An 18,612-nucleotide genomic window follows, 5' to 3' on the forward strand; every position below is an offset into this window, starting at 1 on the left:
GAAATTTTATTGAAACATGTTTTGTAACAGCCCAGTTTGTTCTGCTTGATTCGTTTCGACCTTATAATAGCTGTGTTGAAGAGGTGTCATACCCTCCATTCAGATAATCTGTCAGAGGCAGACTGGATGTGATTGTCTCTGGCAGCACTCAGAAAGATCTCAAATTAAAGATGATGTTAATAACCAGTGAACATCCAAATAAAAAAAAAAACTCTACAAAGGAAAGATGAGCAAACTAGCATCAGCAGCAGCGGCAGCAGCTCCCGCATGGTGCAGGTACATCTGAATATGAACGGCCCCGACTGAAAGGTTACGACCCATAAAGAGGAGGAACGATTTGAACGAAGCGTGCAGAGGGGAGAAATGTCAGAGTGAGAATGGCAGGAAATATGTTAGTGACAAGGAAAAAGCTGCCCCTGGTATTCTAGAGCCCCGATGAGTAAAAATAGGGCATTGGGCAAGAAGGCAGGAAACCAGCAGAGCGAGGCCTCTAGTAGGAATTTCTTCTGGGGAGGAGAGATAAGAGACTTAACTCCCTCCTGTCTGGGCCGGCCGAGTTTAACATGCGACATGCGATCGCTGATCACATATGTAGAGCTGCATAGAGGAAGAGGAGGCTGAAGAATTGAAGAAATGATTTATGTTGATGTGGAAGCTGAGTATCTGTGTGCACTACTTTGAGACCATACATGTGTAAGTTTTTTTTTGTTTTGTTTTTTTTTTTTGCATACGTGCATCTTTTCTGATGACCTGTCAATTATTGCGCATTGAAAGGGCTTTTTAATTAGGTCAAGACACGATGCAAACCAAAGATGTTTCACTTCTCATGCGATTAAACACACACACACACACACACACACAGATGCTTGTATCAAACACCATAGTGAGCATTCTAGATCCTTTACCCTTACTTATAAAGTGTTAAACCCTTAATCTATTTCTACGCCTAATTTTAAATCTCACACAACTCTTTGAAGATCCATCTCAATGTGTGGACAAAATGCTCTTATTTTGTAGGTCAGGTCCTCGCTTCACCAGTTAAATTCTTGTGCACACACACACACATGTTGAGGTAATGGCTCAGGAGTGGAAAGTACCGTGTGTGAGAATCTGAGGTTCCTCAGGTTAGAGAGTGGAAGTTAGACAATAAACAGTGGCCTTATCAGACCCTGGGCAGAGCTTCCAACCTGATAGCCCAACATGTCACCCAGACTATTAGAAGCAAATATGACCTCCACATCATTGGCCTCACTCCCATGAATAACCAATGTACATCGAAAACAAATCTGAAAATGACAAATTTGACTCGGTATTAAAATGCAGCCACGTTCTCCAAGTTCAAGCACCTCTGGAGTTTGCATTAGCCTCAGACCACCAGTGCTTCTCCATATCATTTAGACACATCGAACCCATGTTATTTGATTTGCTTACAGTTACGTGACATCGGTCCAAAAGGATCTATCAGGACTTTTGCAAATTTAATTTACAGGCCTATAGCAGAACGAGAGATCGATGGCCCAGAAGAGACACGGCGCAGAAATGATTATCATATTGTTGATTACAGTAATTTGTACATCTTGTCAGAACTTGTAGTGGTTGTTAAGTGATAGGGCGTTCAGTGAACTACACATTTGACAGGCTGACCACTTCTTATAAACTGTGGGTGGTTCAGGAGTTCCCGACATTGATCTTGTGCAGGAACAAACTCATAACTCGTCAACTTCTACTTAAAAGGCTAAAAATAGTCTGCAACACTTTACCATGTAGACCAACAGCAGAAGCTACTGACATTGAACTGATTGATTACAATTTTATATTCCTGTTCTTTGAATAAAAACGCATTAATCTACACCACACTGATTTGCTGAGGAGGAAGGTTTATTTGCAAAATTTAATTTCAGTAGAAAAATGTGGAATCTTTTAACAGTTCTCTAGCAGAGACTAGAGCCTTGAACCGCTGCCAGCTGTTAGACCAACAGAGTTCCCTTAATTTAAGTTGTTCACCTAAATCTAAGATTTGAAGTAAAAAGGTCACCTCTCAACACTGGAAGAAAAATGTCCCGTTTGCTTTGCTCCTCTTTCTATTGCAATGAAGAGGCAGCGACTTAGAAAAATAATGTTTGAAAAAAAGACTATAAAAAATTGTTAATAATACAACTGGAAGGTAAAGACAGCGATGGAAAAGATGTCATTTGTGCAGCGCTGTGACAAGACAGCAGCTCAATCTGAAACATCCTTCATGATAATTAGAGTTCAAAGACAGAAGTGCTTGCATTGACAAGAGGAGCGGTGTTACATAAGCGTCCTTATGTGTCCTTGTTGTGTCCAGTTACTGTCATATTGAGGACACAGCCTTCCTCCCAGCAATATTACTGTATTAGACAATAACCCAAATACCTGTCTGATTTCTGTTTCACTCCCTCCGTCTTCCTTTACCTCACTCTCTCTTTGTGATCCCATTTCATCCACCTTTCCTTCCTTTTTCTTTCTTTCTCTATCCCCCTTTTTTCCTCCACATACTCACCCCCACCCCGTACACACAGTCCCTCATGGTCACTCTCTTAAGTGATTGCTACATTTCATCTCATGGTAAATCGGCCGTCAGCCCGGTGAGCTATCATTATGCAAATTATGGGCAATTCAATTTCAGTTGGTCGGAGGGGGAATTTCTAATTAGGGTGAGGCACGGCACTCAAGATGGAGAGAAAGATGTAAAGGCAGAGAGGGAGAGAAAGGCCGAGAAGTGCTGTAAATGGGTAACAGAGGGACAGGAGAAGAGGAGGAAGGATCTATCCACAAAATCAACACCTGCATCATAATTCTACTCTTCAGTTATCGCTGGGCCCCCTGCCTCCTGCCTCCTGCTCTGACTTCTGTTGTTTCTCCTCGTACTTAATGTTTGGTTGAACACTTGTAGCTCCTTTCATCTATAAAGACCCAGTGCTACTTTTGTGGCAGTTCCAAAATTAATTATTCTCGTTATTTAACCTTCCTTAAGTGACTTATCATCAGTTATTATAATATTATCCTCCATATTTTGTGAACATCAGGTATTTTCCGATATTGAATTTACTGATCAGGTAGGTTTTCATAAAAAAATCAACATAAAACACAAAAACTTCTACATAAAACTGAACATAAAAATAAGTGTTTCCATCCACTGTCATTGATCCAACGCCATGGGTTTTACTTGTGAATCAGTGTTGTAGAAGATGACGGTGTTTCCACAGTAACTATGGAGCCTCTGAACATCCAAATGGGTCATATCTGATGACCATGAAAAGATGACACACTGTATTTTACACCAATTATTTAAATGTATTGATAGGATTAGTGGATCAGTTATTGTATTAAACATTTACATCAGTAGGTGGTTTTGGTCAACAGTGGATGTTTGGGTCTTTAAGATCACAGGAACAAAAATAGTTTTGCTTGTGTTAACGTCTGAGAAAAAAGTTGAAATTTTCTAGATCTGTTTAAGTACTTTGTTACTGAGATATTCATGTGCTGTGATGAGTAAAATTGCAGTTTCACTTGATGAAAAGCAATGTAAACCAATGTCTACTTTTGAGTCATCTGCCACTTTTGTCACATGTGTAAGTTCTTAATGACTCTCAAGTGGTGATCTTGTCTTAAGTTTAAATCACAACTTCACATTAGCTGATTCATTTCTTCTTGGTGTTCAGAGCTGCTTTAAGTTTCAATGTAAGTGTCTTGCCTGACAGATCAAGTCAGGTCTTTAGATCTTTTTTTTTGGGTTTGTTTTATAAAAGTAGCTCTTCAGTTATAGTATTAGTGCAGGCACAGTTGGACAACTTTTATTTCCATTCATTATGCAGGCTGTGCACAGTTTCTTCTCCAACAACATGCTGTAAATCTTTTTGCATTACAAAATTAGACAGAGGAACTATCAAATAAATGAAACACATAATGCGGGATTATCTACACATACATAAAGGCTCCAATTTGCAGGAGACTTGTATTATTTCTGTGTGTTTGAAAGAATTTCGCCAATTTCCATTCTCTTTAGCACTGATTGCATTTCTCTGCTTTGTCTTCCAGGGCTTCATAAAGACATATTTATCCAACTGAAATTGCAGAAAATTCCACTATAACCATGTTGCTAATTGTGTTCCCGACACTCGTTCCTCTAAGTTTAATTTGGATTTTACACCTATGCTCCTTACAATAGCCCCTGCGCAAAACTATTTTGATTAATTTGTAAAAGTAGCTTCATTATTTAGATGAATACAGTTGATGGATTTTGCTGCATGGGCAGGTTTGTGAATTACTTTTTGGCACATGATTTTTTATGATCTTGTGTTACTGTCAGACTGGACCAGTACAGTGCAGGGAGTTTATTTTGATGGATCATCTTTTTTCCTTCCATCACTGTAATGAAGCACTGGGCTTGTCTGTTTTCTTATTTATTTTTTATTTATCTATTCACCAGTAGCCCAGAGGGACAACATGCTTCCTGCAGGGAAAGGGAAAAAAAAAAAAAACTGAGTTAAACTGTTTTATCTTGATTAAGAGAACGTGCTGCATACAAGGGTCATTTGCATACTCATACTCTTTTGTGTGTGTATGTTAGCACTTAGTTAACAGTCATTTAAGTTTTGATTTATGTGTTGGTTTGTTCACACTATAGAATCACACACACCGTCTGTCCAGTCTTGATGTGTTCTACAGTAATGTGTGTATATGTGGGAGTCTGTGCACACATTAAGTGGGCGTTTTGACTGTTTTTGCACATCCACACATAGCTGAACATGTGTAGGTGTATGAATGTGTGCAGGGTATCAACCATACATTCACACACACACTCACATGCACACATACACACACACACACACACACACGAAACAGAGGATTCAGCTGAGATCAGCAGCTCACCCTAGGCTGTCAAATATTCTGTCAGCACAGCCCAAGAATCACAATTGGACTCTTTGGGAGGCATTAATTCAAAGCACCGTAACAATGCTCTCTGAAACCAAATCAACTGCCTGTAGTCAGCATATCAACTCTCAACGAACTCTCTCTCCCTCTATCTTTCTATCTCCATCACCCTCTCTCTCCTCTTGCTTCCTGCAGCTCTCTTTCTCTTTTCTGTCTTTGCTGCCATGTCTTCTCTTATCCTCCCAACTCCTCTACTCTCTGACTGTCTATTTCTGCGATGTGTGATTGAACTTCTAAATATGATGCTAACACTGACTTACTGTAAAAGATTACCCAACATAGACTGCAACGTCCTCTGCAACATTCACAACACGCTGTTTTGATATTTATTTTTATAGAAGCTGTTGGATATTTTTATAGTCGGAGGTAAATTCAGTTGATTTGAGGTTTTAAAAATAGTGCCGTTTTTAGCATCTCTGATTGATTGACATCATCCTATAAAGTCTTTTGTTCCATCACTTTTGTCACTTGAAAGACAGAAAGGTTGTGTCCACGTTATGGGCTGAATATCAATTCAGCATCAGTATGTGCAATGGGAGTCCACTTCATCATTTCTCTCCAGCATTTATGTGTCTACACCTGACTTTTTAAGGTAGATATGGCAAAAAAAAAACAAAAAAACAGAAAATCCTATTTTTTACATCTAGAATATTAACACAAGGAAGCATTTTTATCTCCTCAGCATGATGACAGATGCACTGCTAATGAGAAAAATGTTAACCTTTCTGTTTTCTAACTGAGTTTTCTGGATTTATGAGGTGCACTAGAATGAAACAGTCAAAAACGAAGGTCATTGCAGAGTTTTAAAGGGGCTTTGAATGCCTCTCGCTTCTTACCATGTGTCAAACTCCGAAAAAGACAGCGGCAGAAACAGAAACAGCACTGTTTGTTAATGAGACCGAGATGTGGCACATACATAACGGTAATCAGTAAATGGAAAATTCTTCTACACGTGGCACTTTAACGTTTATTTCTTCTGTGTAAAGCTGTAAAAAGATCTAAAAATCTAATTGTTGTGATAGCTGTGCAATATATTGATTCATTCAGTTAACTGAGGTTTTTTTTTTCTTAAAATAATGAAAAATTGATACCCTGTTTTGTCTTCAGTTTGTGTTGCCAGAAAATAATAATTGATTAAAATTGTAAAGCATCCATAACAATGAAAAAAAATGACATTTAATTTTTTGGTCATGTCATGTAGCTTCACTCATCGTTATTATGAATCAGAATAAATCAGAATGTTAATCAGCTTAAATGTCCAAGTTTGTGCATATAAACAAGGAATTTGACTTCTAAATAGTCCAAAGACAGGAAATTTCATCATGTTCCTGCCTTGAGACTTTTTTTTTTATCACCCAGCCCTATTTTAGAACAATAAACACAATTAATCAATTCATTTTTCCCTTTAAAAATCTATATTTTTTCAAAGTTATGTTTTAATCCTTCAGAAATTGTCATAAAGGGGGAAAAAAGGTAATCATTATTTCAAATACCTCATGATATTATCAGATTTTTTGGCCTAAACAAAAGCCAATACTCAGTTCTCAGTAGCAGACAGTAAGAAAATATGGAAAATCTCTCTAATCAATTAACAAATCTATCATTTCCAAATAGCACTTTCATTATCAGCACTACTATAATGCTCCAGATCTGTATATGGACTACATAAGACAATACAGATGGCCTTTTTGCACAAAATCCCGAGACATATGCGGGGAAATATGAAAACACCGACATTACACTCACATCATTTCCCACTGATTCAAATGACATATGCAACCTGACATTCAGGACACTCTACTCTTCTCAGTATGTTCAATTTGTTAAGGAATTATTCGCTCCAGCTTTGTCTTGCATTAAAATAATCTATCCTGCATGTGCCCCTCTTCAAATAAAAACAGAGACAAGAGGAAATCCTGTTTTTTTGTATTAGCTAAATCTTCTCTGAACCATCTGTTTTCTGTCTGTAACGCACTACTCGTGGCCAGCGCCTGGTGGAGGAGCTGGCTTTGCTTGTCAGTTGTAAGTTGTATTGTTGTAACACCATGTTGTTTTTTTTGCCCGTAAGGAACCCACTTCATAAAAAAAGATGAGTGCTGGAAAAAAAATAACAGATAAATGAAATGAAAAGTTTCTTTTCTCTCCTCTCTGTATCAGAAAGAGCAAGGGCAACGGCGGGCACTTTATTAATGTGCTCCATCTCTCTCGCTTTTGTGTCAGAAGTAATACAAAGGGCAGGTGTGTGTCTGTGTGTGTTAGTGTGACAGAGACAGTTACAGAAAGGACAGCGAGCAAATTTCTATCATCACGAGGCATTGGAGTACATGTTATCCTTGGTAAGAGGTGTAGTGTTGTGGTCTATGTGGTATCGGCCTCTCATGTCTTTTACATTCAGCTTCACTTTACACCAGTTTAGTTTAATGCTTCCCTTTGATGCACAAACTGTACTTGAACATTGAGTGGAGAATATTTACAAATCACGGCTATAACATAGACCACTCTCTTGTTTTGAGAGTTGGAGGGAAAAAAAAAACAAAAAAAACCCGCAATATTTAACTCATTCAATAATTCATTCAGCTGACTGTCCTTAGCGTCCATGCTCTTGAATTTCATATAAAACTGCAAACCTGAAAACATTCAGTTCCAGCAGATAGAGAACCTACTTTCTGTGACAGCTCTCTGTAGTTTCAGGTAGACACACAAAATCAAGATAGAAAGACCAACCACGAGTCGGAGGAGAGAACGGAGTGCAGCATCGCATCATCACAAAAGTTTGTGAAATGAGCACAAAGTCAGAAAAAAATAAATTAAAAAAAAAACAGAAATGCGTCAGGAATACATAACCCCCACTTTGAACGTTGAAGCTTTTAAGAAATTGACAGTTTCAGATGTCATCTTTGAGAAATAAACCAGCTTACTTATGATTATAATAAAGGAGTACTGGGAATGTCACAATCTGGGTTTTCGTTACTTGAAATCATCTTGGCATGAGTTGAATTTGAGCCATGAAATGTGGCCTCGACATCGACACATTCTTACTGTCTGCTTCTAGTGTGGTATCCTTCATGTAACGCTACGTGGGGGAGAAAGAAACCTACTTCTCTCCCTTTTTTTTTTCTTTCTGCACAGACCATATTTGCATTTTGACATATTATACTCACTCCTTGAAATGCCTGGAGACTCAGCTGGGAATAGAGTGAAAACGGGGATAAAAGGGTGATTACAGATTCATTGATAGCAAGAGAGGGAGTGGAAGAGAGATGCTGCATTTCAGGGATTTACTTTGTGTATCTACTGTTGATGAATTGTGTTATATTGTAAACTCTGATATGTGTTCACTTGTGGAACAACAAAAGCAAATATGGCCAAATGTATGAACACATAATAAGGCGGCGTAAGGAAGGGTGTGGGCTGAGTAAAGATGCAAGAAAGACAGAAATGATTAACTAAAAAAAGATGCATTAGGAGGCAGAAATAAATGATGCTTGAAGATAGACTATTTCTGTATAATCAGTAGAAATATGAACATACATGAACTCTAGGTAAGTTCATTGATTACAGTGTCAGCACAAAAATATAATCATGTCTAAAATTCTTTTTTTTTTTATATATATATTAGATTCTACTGCTTTTTATTGATTCATTATATTACATGTTTTTTTCACAATAGTGTCTAACAAAAATACATTCCTATTTGAACCTTGAGACATATTGTTTATTAATGTGTGTTTTTACTCATAGATTATAGTGATGTAGTGGATAAATAAGAATCCTCCTGAAAACAAAGGTGGTTTCATAAAGTTTTATTATGAAAGATAAATATGAAAAAAATATATAGAATTGTTTTTACAAATGGAGCTCCCATAAAATAAACAGAAAATTCAGATGAGCCCTAAAGATATGTAACTTAAGTACAGTGTAAATATGACCTGAATTGTTTCATCAAATTAAATATTACATTCAGTGAAAAGTTCATGAAGGATCATGATTCATCACAATGCAATATGCAAACCAAAGTAGCACACTGCAGCTGGTTTTGTCACAAATAAACCACAGAAAAAATGATTCATTCTCTGTTATTGACTATTAGACCACCACAGCTAGAATTCAGACTGATATTATGTAATATGTTTATGTAACAGAATTGACAGGATAATGTGTTTTATCAGTTGAAATATCAGGAACAAGAGCACTGAAGGCAGCACAATCGAACAGTGAAGTGACTCAATGGCTATTTGAAATGAGAGCATTGTTTGTATTATTGATCTCTTGCATGCATTGTTGCGTGCATACTGTACATACAATATAGAGCACTGTCTCCATAATGTATAAATACAGGACTCGTGTACATGCATGATTGTGTGTGTGCATACATTTCTTGTGAGTATATGCCATAGATAAGTGATAGGGTTTCTCCATAAGCTGGTCTGGGCCTTGCATTCCTCTCATCGGTGGAGTCTGATGTGTACAGGGCTTTCTGCTAATCTGGGAAGAATGTCAGCTACAGACACACATGTGTTCCATTAAGTCCAGATATGCGTAAATAATATAACATGCAACAGCTAACGTTACAGGTAACTATACCCCCACAGCTGTGCCATTTGGCTTTACAGTGCCCCAGAACCTAGCCTATAAAAGGCAAAGCCAGTGCTGATATGTAATGAGTACTGCTGCTTAGTGCACTGTAGGAAGCAGCTCAGTTTTGCAGAAAAAGTAGGGTTTTATCAACAAGTAAAGCCTGGTGGATAGTGTAGATTTAAAGGATTTTGACATATTTAGCAGTACAAAAATAATCCAGCCATATTTTACAAAATAAATAAGTGTAACATCCTGAAAATAATATGTGGCATTCTAATAAAATCACAACTTGTGTCACTATCATCTTAAAAAAGCATACTTTTTTATAGAACTGCTTTAGAAATAATGATTGAACCACTGTAACAAAGTACTGAAAAGTCAACTTTTGGCATAAATGAGACTTATAAAGACATTTCCTGTGTGCATATGTGAGGCAAAAATCTGGCAAGACACATAATATTTAATATAACATAATATTTCTTTTCAAATGTAATAAAGAAATGAGTTGAATCGAAATAAATTCATTAAATAACACATAATTTAAGAACACCAGTGCTGAAAAACAACAAATATTCCAAGAACAGAAGGTCATGTTGAATTTAGAAAATAATTAACTCCAAAGCTGTATATATCTGTTGTATTGAACTAATATGTAGTCAAATACATAACAAGACCTTTAACCAATGTGTGCAACGGATGACAGTGACACAATGTGAAAACAGAATCTCACACAATGCTCCGTGATCAACTTTAAATTGTACAGTCATTTCCGGTGACAATGCAATTACAATACTGCAATTTAGGCTGCTGTAAGATATTACAGCAGGGGGTGAAAGAACACAGTAAAATCCATTGGCATGATGGTAAATAGATAGCTACAGGTTGAAATCCTATTAACAAAGTGAAGTCAGGCTGTAGTTTAGAGCCTCAGAATGTCTGAATCTGTGTCCATCACTTGGTTTGATGGCTTAAATAAATTGTATGTAGAGTAAATCTGCACGTGAGCAAAACTGAAATGGCACATGCTTGTACATATCAGAACCCATGTTGTATCCCTCCCTCTATTGTTACTAGTTCTCCATCCAGATGACTGTGATTGGCGTTGTGTGTTTATTGTCTGCTGGCTGAGTCTACACTGATTGGCTCAGTGCAGCCAAGCGACAGGACATTGTTTGCTTTGCTGTCTGCCTGGGGAAGTCCCTCTTGTCCTCAAACAGGCCAGCAGTAACTGATACAAAGTTCAGAGGATGCCAATCTCTTCCTGGTGTGGTGCAGCATCTTCCTGTCTATGTGCACTAAAACCAGACTGAAAGTATTGACTCCGGTATTTTTTTATTCATCTATACTTTTCAGTTACAGTAGTGCAAACAAACAAGTGAACTCTGCCTTGTGCTAAAATTTGGTAAAAACAGTGTGAGTGGGCTGGAGTGAAAAAAGAGGTTAGCTTTAAGAAGTGTGGAGCAGAGATGGCAACATCTGGCTTTGTAGAAGGATCCCAGAAAGTGAAGCACCAGCCAAAAAGCGAAAGATAGGTGATGAGGGTGAGAGCACCTGAAGTGATCGCCAGAAAACAAAAGAAAGGTGTCAGAGAACAAGTGTAGAGAACAATGCTTCTTGCACTTGCAAACTGTTGTGAGCCAGCAAGGAAATGTGAGGAGTTTGGCTGTTGCTGTTCTGGGTGCCAGCACTCCTAATGAGTCTGTCAGGGCCAGTTAGCGCAGCCAGGCCTGCTTGTGTCCCCTCCAGGCCGCAGACAGCTGTTATTAGCCCCATAATGGCATGCCACAGGGCCAGATTAGCCTGGCACACTGGAGAAATATCAAACATTCACTTACTGTGGCTTCTTCGCTGGCTAAAGCAGCTATTCTGTGAGGCATTCATTTAGTTGTGATGCTGGCAAGCCACCTAACAAGCCACGAAAAAAAAGACTCTCTGCGGAGAGATGGACTTAGACTACGGTACCTTCACTGGAAGTTAAAAAGCAAATGAAATGTGTGTTCATAGGATCTACATACCTGGTGGGATGTTGGTGATTATGTCCAAGCATTAGATGCTTTCATCTTAAATGATGAAAATGGTCTCTCCCTGATCTATGATTGACACTTTTACATAAAATTGCCGTAGTTAATTGTTGGGCTACGAGTTGCCAACAGCACAGGTTCAAAGTTGTTGACATTAGCTGTGTCTCCATAAATGAATTCAATGCACTTTTGACATTTCAGACTGGAAAAAGAATTTCCTGAATTTATCTGACTTAAGATGGTTTTTGCCTTTTGTTGCAAAAGACTAAATGCACAAAGTGGAAATGGAAACACCTGTTCTCAGCTATGATGATACATTATTAAAATAGGGCATGTGGTGATCAGGACATTATTCCTTTCCTTATTCCTTTCCTTTCATTATCCCTGATTCCTTTTTAGCTGTTCTCAACTGTGAAAAAGATTTAGCAGCCGTTTTAAATGGAAAACATGAAAATGTTGTACTTCTTCTGCTCTATTTATTAGAGCCCTGTGTAACATAGCCTACAGCGCCACCTCCTGGTGATACAACACTGCATAGATTATTTGCCAGTTACCAGTTTTTGATAATGCACATAATTTGCATTTTCACTTCAGATTTGCTTTGCATTCAATGGAAACACAGCTACTGACTGTTCAAGTCTGTTAGATCTGAATTGGAGGGGTGGAACGAGGGCTGCAGTTATCGATTCTTTTTGAAGTCGAGTACTCTACCGAATATTACAGCGATTAATTGAGTAATTGAATTTCATCATCAAGCCGTCATCGAGCCTCATTATTACAGACTACAACAAATGCATAGCCTATGTTCTAACTAGTGCTGCTGTGTTTCTCAGTTAGTAATCACATTAAATCAGCTAATATTAGTCTACTGGTGAGTGGAAGACAGGCATTTATCTTGTTCTGGCTTCGGATGTGTACTTACACACATTGCACAAGATTCTCTGTTTTTTTTAAGTTTGAAGTCATCCCAAACTGTGGACATCTTTTGCCTTTTGTGGATGGTCTTCTCACTCTCTTCCATTTCTCAATACGCATTCTTGTCTGTTCTTCCATTCTCATAAATGTTGCGGCCCAACAACTGTTCCAATTGGAAGTTCGCATAAATCAAGAAGGCATGGAAGACCTGGATGTTGTTCTTGTCAGCTAGCTTAAACCAAGGATGCACTGGTTGGTGACTCGTGTAGACTTGGCTGGGAAATAATTCCCAAGATGCAGTTCGTGCTGGCCCGGTCGTGAGCCCGTCAGCTTGACTGGGAGCCAGGCGGTCAGAAGTCCACCAGCTCAGCCAGGAGCCGGAGCCTAAACCGACAAAATATATTACAGTTAGGAAAAATATACAAAATGTATAAAAGACATGTAAATACAATTACAAATGTATTGAAATCAAATCAGTGACATTGTGGTAATCTGAGGGAAAAACGTTAAGGAGCCGATGACAAATACAGCAGAGACAGGGAGAAAAGTTCACAAGTACGCAGCCGTTCCAATTACACATAGACCTGCATTCTTTGGAAGTCTGTTCTCTGGGACCATTCTTACGAAGACCGTACTCACCGAGTTCACAAGACTGTTCTCTGTGTTCTTGGTATTGAGAAACCGACTCTCTCGGTTCGGTACACAGCTGTACCGAAACGGCACAGTGTGTTGAGAAAAACAAAAAGTAACTAAAGACGTCAGTCAATGCGGAACTTTAAATCCGCCCAAGTTCCACACGGACATATTGAAGGAGCGCACATCTCTCTCTCTCTCTCTTTGTCTGTCTCTCACACACGCTGTATAATGGAGGACTAGAACCTGGGAGTTGGACGTTGAAAGTATGTAAAGTTTCACTTGCGTTTCACGCCAGCGTTGGTTATAGACCGCACCCCAACGTATATTAATGTGCCCTGACCCCACTTCTGTGTTTTACACAAATCACAACCTGCACACACACACACACACACACACACATACACACACACACACACACACACAAATACAAATACATAAAGTGGCCTAAACAGTTTGTTAGATGTCCTAAAATAGATAATTTGGTTAATTTTGTTGTCAATGTTGCTCTTAAGTTTGTTAAAAGACAATTCGAGTTTGCCCTCTTCTTAATGTTGCACTTCATGTGGAATTTTTTTTGTTGTTATTTTTATGCAGAATGTGAATTGACAGAGCTGTGATTTGATTTTTGTTGTTTGTTCAAAACTACCTTTCAGGGGAAAGTGCAATACTAATGTTTAAAATACATTTAGTAATATTTTATCTATTTTATCTTCTATTTGATTTATAGCAGAATTATATTACTCCTGTTTTTCTATATTCTGTGGTCTCCAAAAATTGGGGGAAAATGATCAAAAATTCATAATAAATGCATTAAAGACATTTTGAGGGGTTTTCTTTCTTCCTGGCTTTCAAAACCATGCCTAATATATATGTATATATGTATATATGTATATATATATATATATATATATATATATATATATATATATATATATATATATATATATATATATATATATAATATAGTATAATACAGATATGTGCAAATTAGAAGTATAGTGTGTGACAAGGTAAGAAAATTTTAAATATGAAAGTAGTATAAAAAAGATGTGCAAATATATATAAATGTAAACATACGTGTGCCAGAACATACTTACTGTGTAGTGTGTGGCTGGTGAGTTCCCCCTTTTTCCCCAAATATGGGCTCTAAAAAGCCAAGATGGTGATGGCCAAATGCCAAATTTGAAGCTTTAGAAGAGTTTTCTGAAAAAACCAATTGGTGATGCCCTGGTTACTCCTGTTCACTTTTTTTAGACAGTCTATAATCGAGCCGTCCATGACCCTCATTGATGGGGAGATTAACCTGCCTAAGGAGAGCTCTCCTATCAGATTTTTACTTTAATTCATCATCCGTTTGTACGTTGCAAAAAAAGTGGATCCTTTGATTTTGGAAAAGACAAACATGTTGCCTTTTGTATAAATGTGGTTTGTTGGTTGTGAGGATGGTGCAGGGCTGAGAAAAGTCATAAATGAGAGTACTCTTTAATAACGCTGTGTCATCATTATGCGAACCGTATCGACAAGATGGCCGGTGCTGTCTACTATCTGTTTTCACCTTTCATAATGAGCACAGGAAATCAAAACCTTACACTGCAAGTACTCTCACTCTGCCTCAGGGAATAACTCTGCATACAGTGTGTGATAGGCCCATGTTATAAGATCAGCACACTGTTAATGCATGCACTGCTTTACATAGACTGCTGCTTATTAGGTATAAATCATGCACTTTGAGCCTGCTAAAATGAATATGTTTAATGCATGGTATGTTGCTCAAGCTTTTGCATACATTACATGTGGGTTAGACTGCATGGTAATGACTGTGCATTTAGGCCCATAAACACAATCAGTAAAGGTGCATTTATAGCAGTTCCACCATAAAATCTGAGGCCTGCCAAGCTCTTGTGTGCACTGGATGTTCAGTATGTGCTTGTTCCATGTGACTGACAAGAAATGGAAGGCAGGGCCAGTTGTGGTTGGCTCAGGGATGTTTTCTCACTCAATTGTTAAATATGCTTAAATACTGCATGTGTCATTGTACTGTAAACTGAACCCTGCCCTTAAATGCATGTGTGTTTCTGGATGCTTGCCACTGTTTTTTTTTTTTTTTTGGTAACAAGAAAAAGAATATATTTGAGAGAGAGATGATGTGATACATTTAGCTAGATTGTTGCTCCCCAAATTATCCTCATCAGAAGACTTTTTGGCAGTACTACACATAGTAGGCAGCATCACATTTCCTAATATAAAATCAATTTAATCCTCTTACTCTTACATACCAATTTCCACATTACAGCAGAAGCTAAAACAGGCATTTGAGCATCTCAAATACAACATGTACTGGATGTAATTTAATCAATTAATACACAAATACTTATCGGTATTGTACACATCAATGAGTCAAATGACATGTAAATTTCCATCCCAGTGTAACTGAAGTAAGCTGTCTGAGAACGACAAAGCAATCACATAATCACAAAGGTGCAGCGAAATCTGTTTAGTCTTAGTGAAGCAAGACTGAGGATGCTAAAGACAAGGAGTGAGATTGAGAGAGTGAGATTTGAAGTGAATCTTGGGATGAACCCCTGCTGTGGCTGTGGGCCACAGTGTGAACCCCACTGAGCTGAACCGTCTTTCGCTGGCAGCGACTACTTGTTGCAAATCATTAGCCACCCAAGTACTAAGAGCTTTGCTACCACTCCGTTGTGTTATACAGCTGAAACTCAGATGAGAAAGGAGAAGGAGGAGCTGGGAATCTTAAAGCACACTACATTTTAATTATCAGCCATGTAATGTATAGAAACGTTAACTCAGTGTACGACAGAGCAGCCCAAGTACCCTGGCTACTGATCACAAGAGCTTAGTTCCATTAGTGCCGCTGCTGAGCCAACCTTATCCAGTTATTATGTGTGGTACATCACCATGAGGTGATGTGATTTAACATGGCAGCTGATGTGCAGGCTTTCTGACTTGGTGGAAATTTATGAAACTAACACTGGTAAACAAAACTAGGCCAATTAATGAGGTTATAGTATGTTAAAGAGCTGCATGATCTCTGCCATCTGGATGAGAAAATTAAGCTTCACAACTTGAAATCAACATCTCTTAATTGTGATTTTATCAATAACCTTGATAAAGGCTGATTTTTAGGCGTCAGTGTGTGCCCACAGAAGAAAATAGACTTACATTTCTCCCTTTTTCTCTCCCTCTCCTTGTCTTTTTATTTGTTTTCCCTCCCTTTCAGAGTAGATACGGTGCTGCAGATCGAGGTGTGAGACTCTACAGTTCCCTGCCCATGCGCCCAAACCCTGACGGCAAGAGACTGCCCTCTACTGGGGTAAGATTAATCACTGTCAACCTCTCACCTCTCACCCCTGCTCCCTCACCTCAGATTCATTTATACATACCTACATCCAGTGGTCAAACGTTATCCACATAGCGATAGCCACCAGTGTTGTCCAAGAGGAGGGGTTGGACTGAAAGAGCAAAAGCAATTCTTTGATATACATAATGTTTAGTCTCTCAAAAGTTATCTCACTGAAGTTTACCCAACTTGACATGAAGTACCTAAAAAACATTTATACCCCTCCCTCACCCAGACCCATCTCTGATAATCCCCACCAGCTCCTCTGTTGTGTACTCTCACAAGCCTTGCTTAGCCCCCCATCCCCAAACCATCGCTGGCCACCACAAGAGTCCCAATAGAACTCTCATCTGACTTGGTGGTTTGTGTGGTACCTGCCTGCTACCGTCACAAAGGCATGTTTCTGCAGTTGATACAAAAGCCAGCTGCTTTGTGCACTGTTGGTCTCATGTAGAACAAAGGGAAAGTGGCTTCTGTGTTGAACACGTCTAGGATATGTATCATTAGGTGCAGACTACTGTTGAGATATAAAGTAAAAAAATAAAAATAATATGCATGTATTTTAGCACAGAGTTTTTGTCTTATTTGTGGTAAAGCAAAAATACTGGGACATCAAAGTCTCATTTTCCCATTTTTATGTAGTTGTTCAGGAGGGTGTGTGTGGAAAAAGAAAAAGATTAGTTTTATTGAAGTTTAGTGATGCAGCACTTGCAGTACTTTGACTTTGACAAAGTGCTGGAACAGTAAGTCTACTTTGTTTGTGAAACCCCTCTTTCATTTTTTTTAAATAATAAAAAAAAGAAATCTTTTAGTATTGTGTGAAAATCGTAATTAGAATCTAGCTTGCCTTGCTTTTATGCATTTATGTAACAAAGGAGAGAAAATGAAAGAACAATAGACTGAGAAGAGAGAATTTAATTTCATATGTCTCCCTTTTTCATGTTTCACTCCATGCAAGTGCTTTTTGAATTATCTCTTCACTGCTCCAGGGCTCAGTGAGAGGAAGAGTGGCTGAGTGAGGCAGAGAGAGAGAGAGAGAGAGGGAGAGAGAGAGAGAGAGAAAGAGAGAGAGACAGACAGACAAAACCAAAGCTGTGTAATATTGTTGGTGCGCACCTTTTTTAATTACAACAGAGATTGTATTGATGTCTCAGGCCACATGTCCTAAATCATTTATCAAGGGGAAGAGTGCTAACAAAGCATTTCTAGGAAACCCATCCTCTCCTAAGACCCTGGAATCATATGTTATCTAAAGTGAATATTGTTAATGCTCCTTGCTGGAAAGAACATCGTACAAATCATGCGAATGAGTTCCTTGCCAGGACATGTGTGAGGTAGTAAAGATAAATATCCACATTCATCTAATTCCTTTGTTGTGCAAATAAACTCTGCAGCCAAATCTTAATGCAGAAGTTGTGTATAAAATGAAGAGAGGCCTACAGCAAATAATGGATAAACATTAATGTACGCAAAGAACAATTTTCTAAATCACCCCGTTCTTTTGTTCGGCAACATCTTTGAGATTGCATCTCTTGCTGAGATTAGAATTCATAAAAAATGTACAGCACAACACAAAAGAGATAATATATGCTATTTTTTGCTCCATTCTCTGTTGTTTTGTCATTTCCTCCTGTCTGTTATTACCTGGGTGTAGCATCAGTACAGTAGCAGACTGTAGCTACAGGCTGCATGGAGAGGGGAATAAACCACTTAACATGCAGGAGGAAACCAGACGTTTTTCCATTGCACTTATCAGGTGCTGCGGTGAGAGCAAGTGTCAAGGTGCAGTAGGTTCCTGCCCTCCCCCCGCCCACCCCCCCCCTTCCCTTCTCACCCACTAACTCCCCTCACCCATCCTTTCCTTCCTCCCCTCTTCTTTCCCCTGCACACCCTTTTTATTTTCCCCTGATCTCTATCTCTGACTCTCCCTCTCCTCACCCCATCGCCACTCACCAAACCTCGGTTCAGTTAAAAGTGGGCTTGGCACTTCCGCAACAACCCTCCCCCTCCCCCTTTCTCACCCACTCCACCACTTCTTTTCTCTATGTCAAACTAACCCCCAACTCCTGCTCTTCACCTCTATGTTTCCTGTCAAGGTGCACTGCCCCCCCCCACCCCACCCCTCTCTACCTCAACCACCAA

The 18,612-nt window shown here is 38.7% G+C and overlaps 1 protein-coding gene across 3 annotated transcripts in view; it reads left to right on the forward strand.

The window, feature by feature from the left end:
• Nucleotides 1–18,612, forward strand: part of tox2 (TOX high mobility group box family member 2) — a 127,757-nt gene that overhangs the window by 23,639 nt on the left and 85,506 nt on the right. For all 3 annotated transcript variants that reach the window (XR_003935419.1, XM_030133940.1, XM_030133941.1), the window contains exon 2: nucleotides 16,351–16,443. Coding sequence is in view for 2 of the 3 variants with exons in the window: in XM_030133940.1 (XP_029989800.1) it covers nucleotides 16,351–16,443 (93 nt within the window). In the remaining variant the exon portion in view is untranslated. The remainder of the gene's footprint in view (nucleotides 1–16,350; nucleotides 16,444–18,612) is intronic.

This window comes from Sphaeramia orbicularis, chromosome 5 (assembly GCF_902148855.1).
Source record: "Sphaeramia orbicularis chromosome 5, fSphaOr1.1, whole genome shotgun sequence".
NCBI lineage: Eukaryota > Metazoa > Chordata > Actinopteri > Kurtiformes > Apogonidae > Sphaeramia > Sphaeramia orbicularis.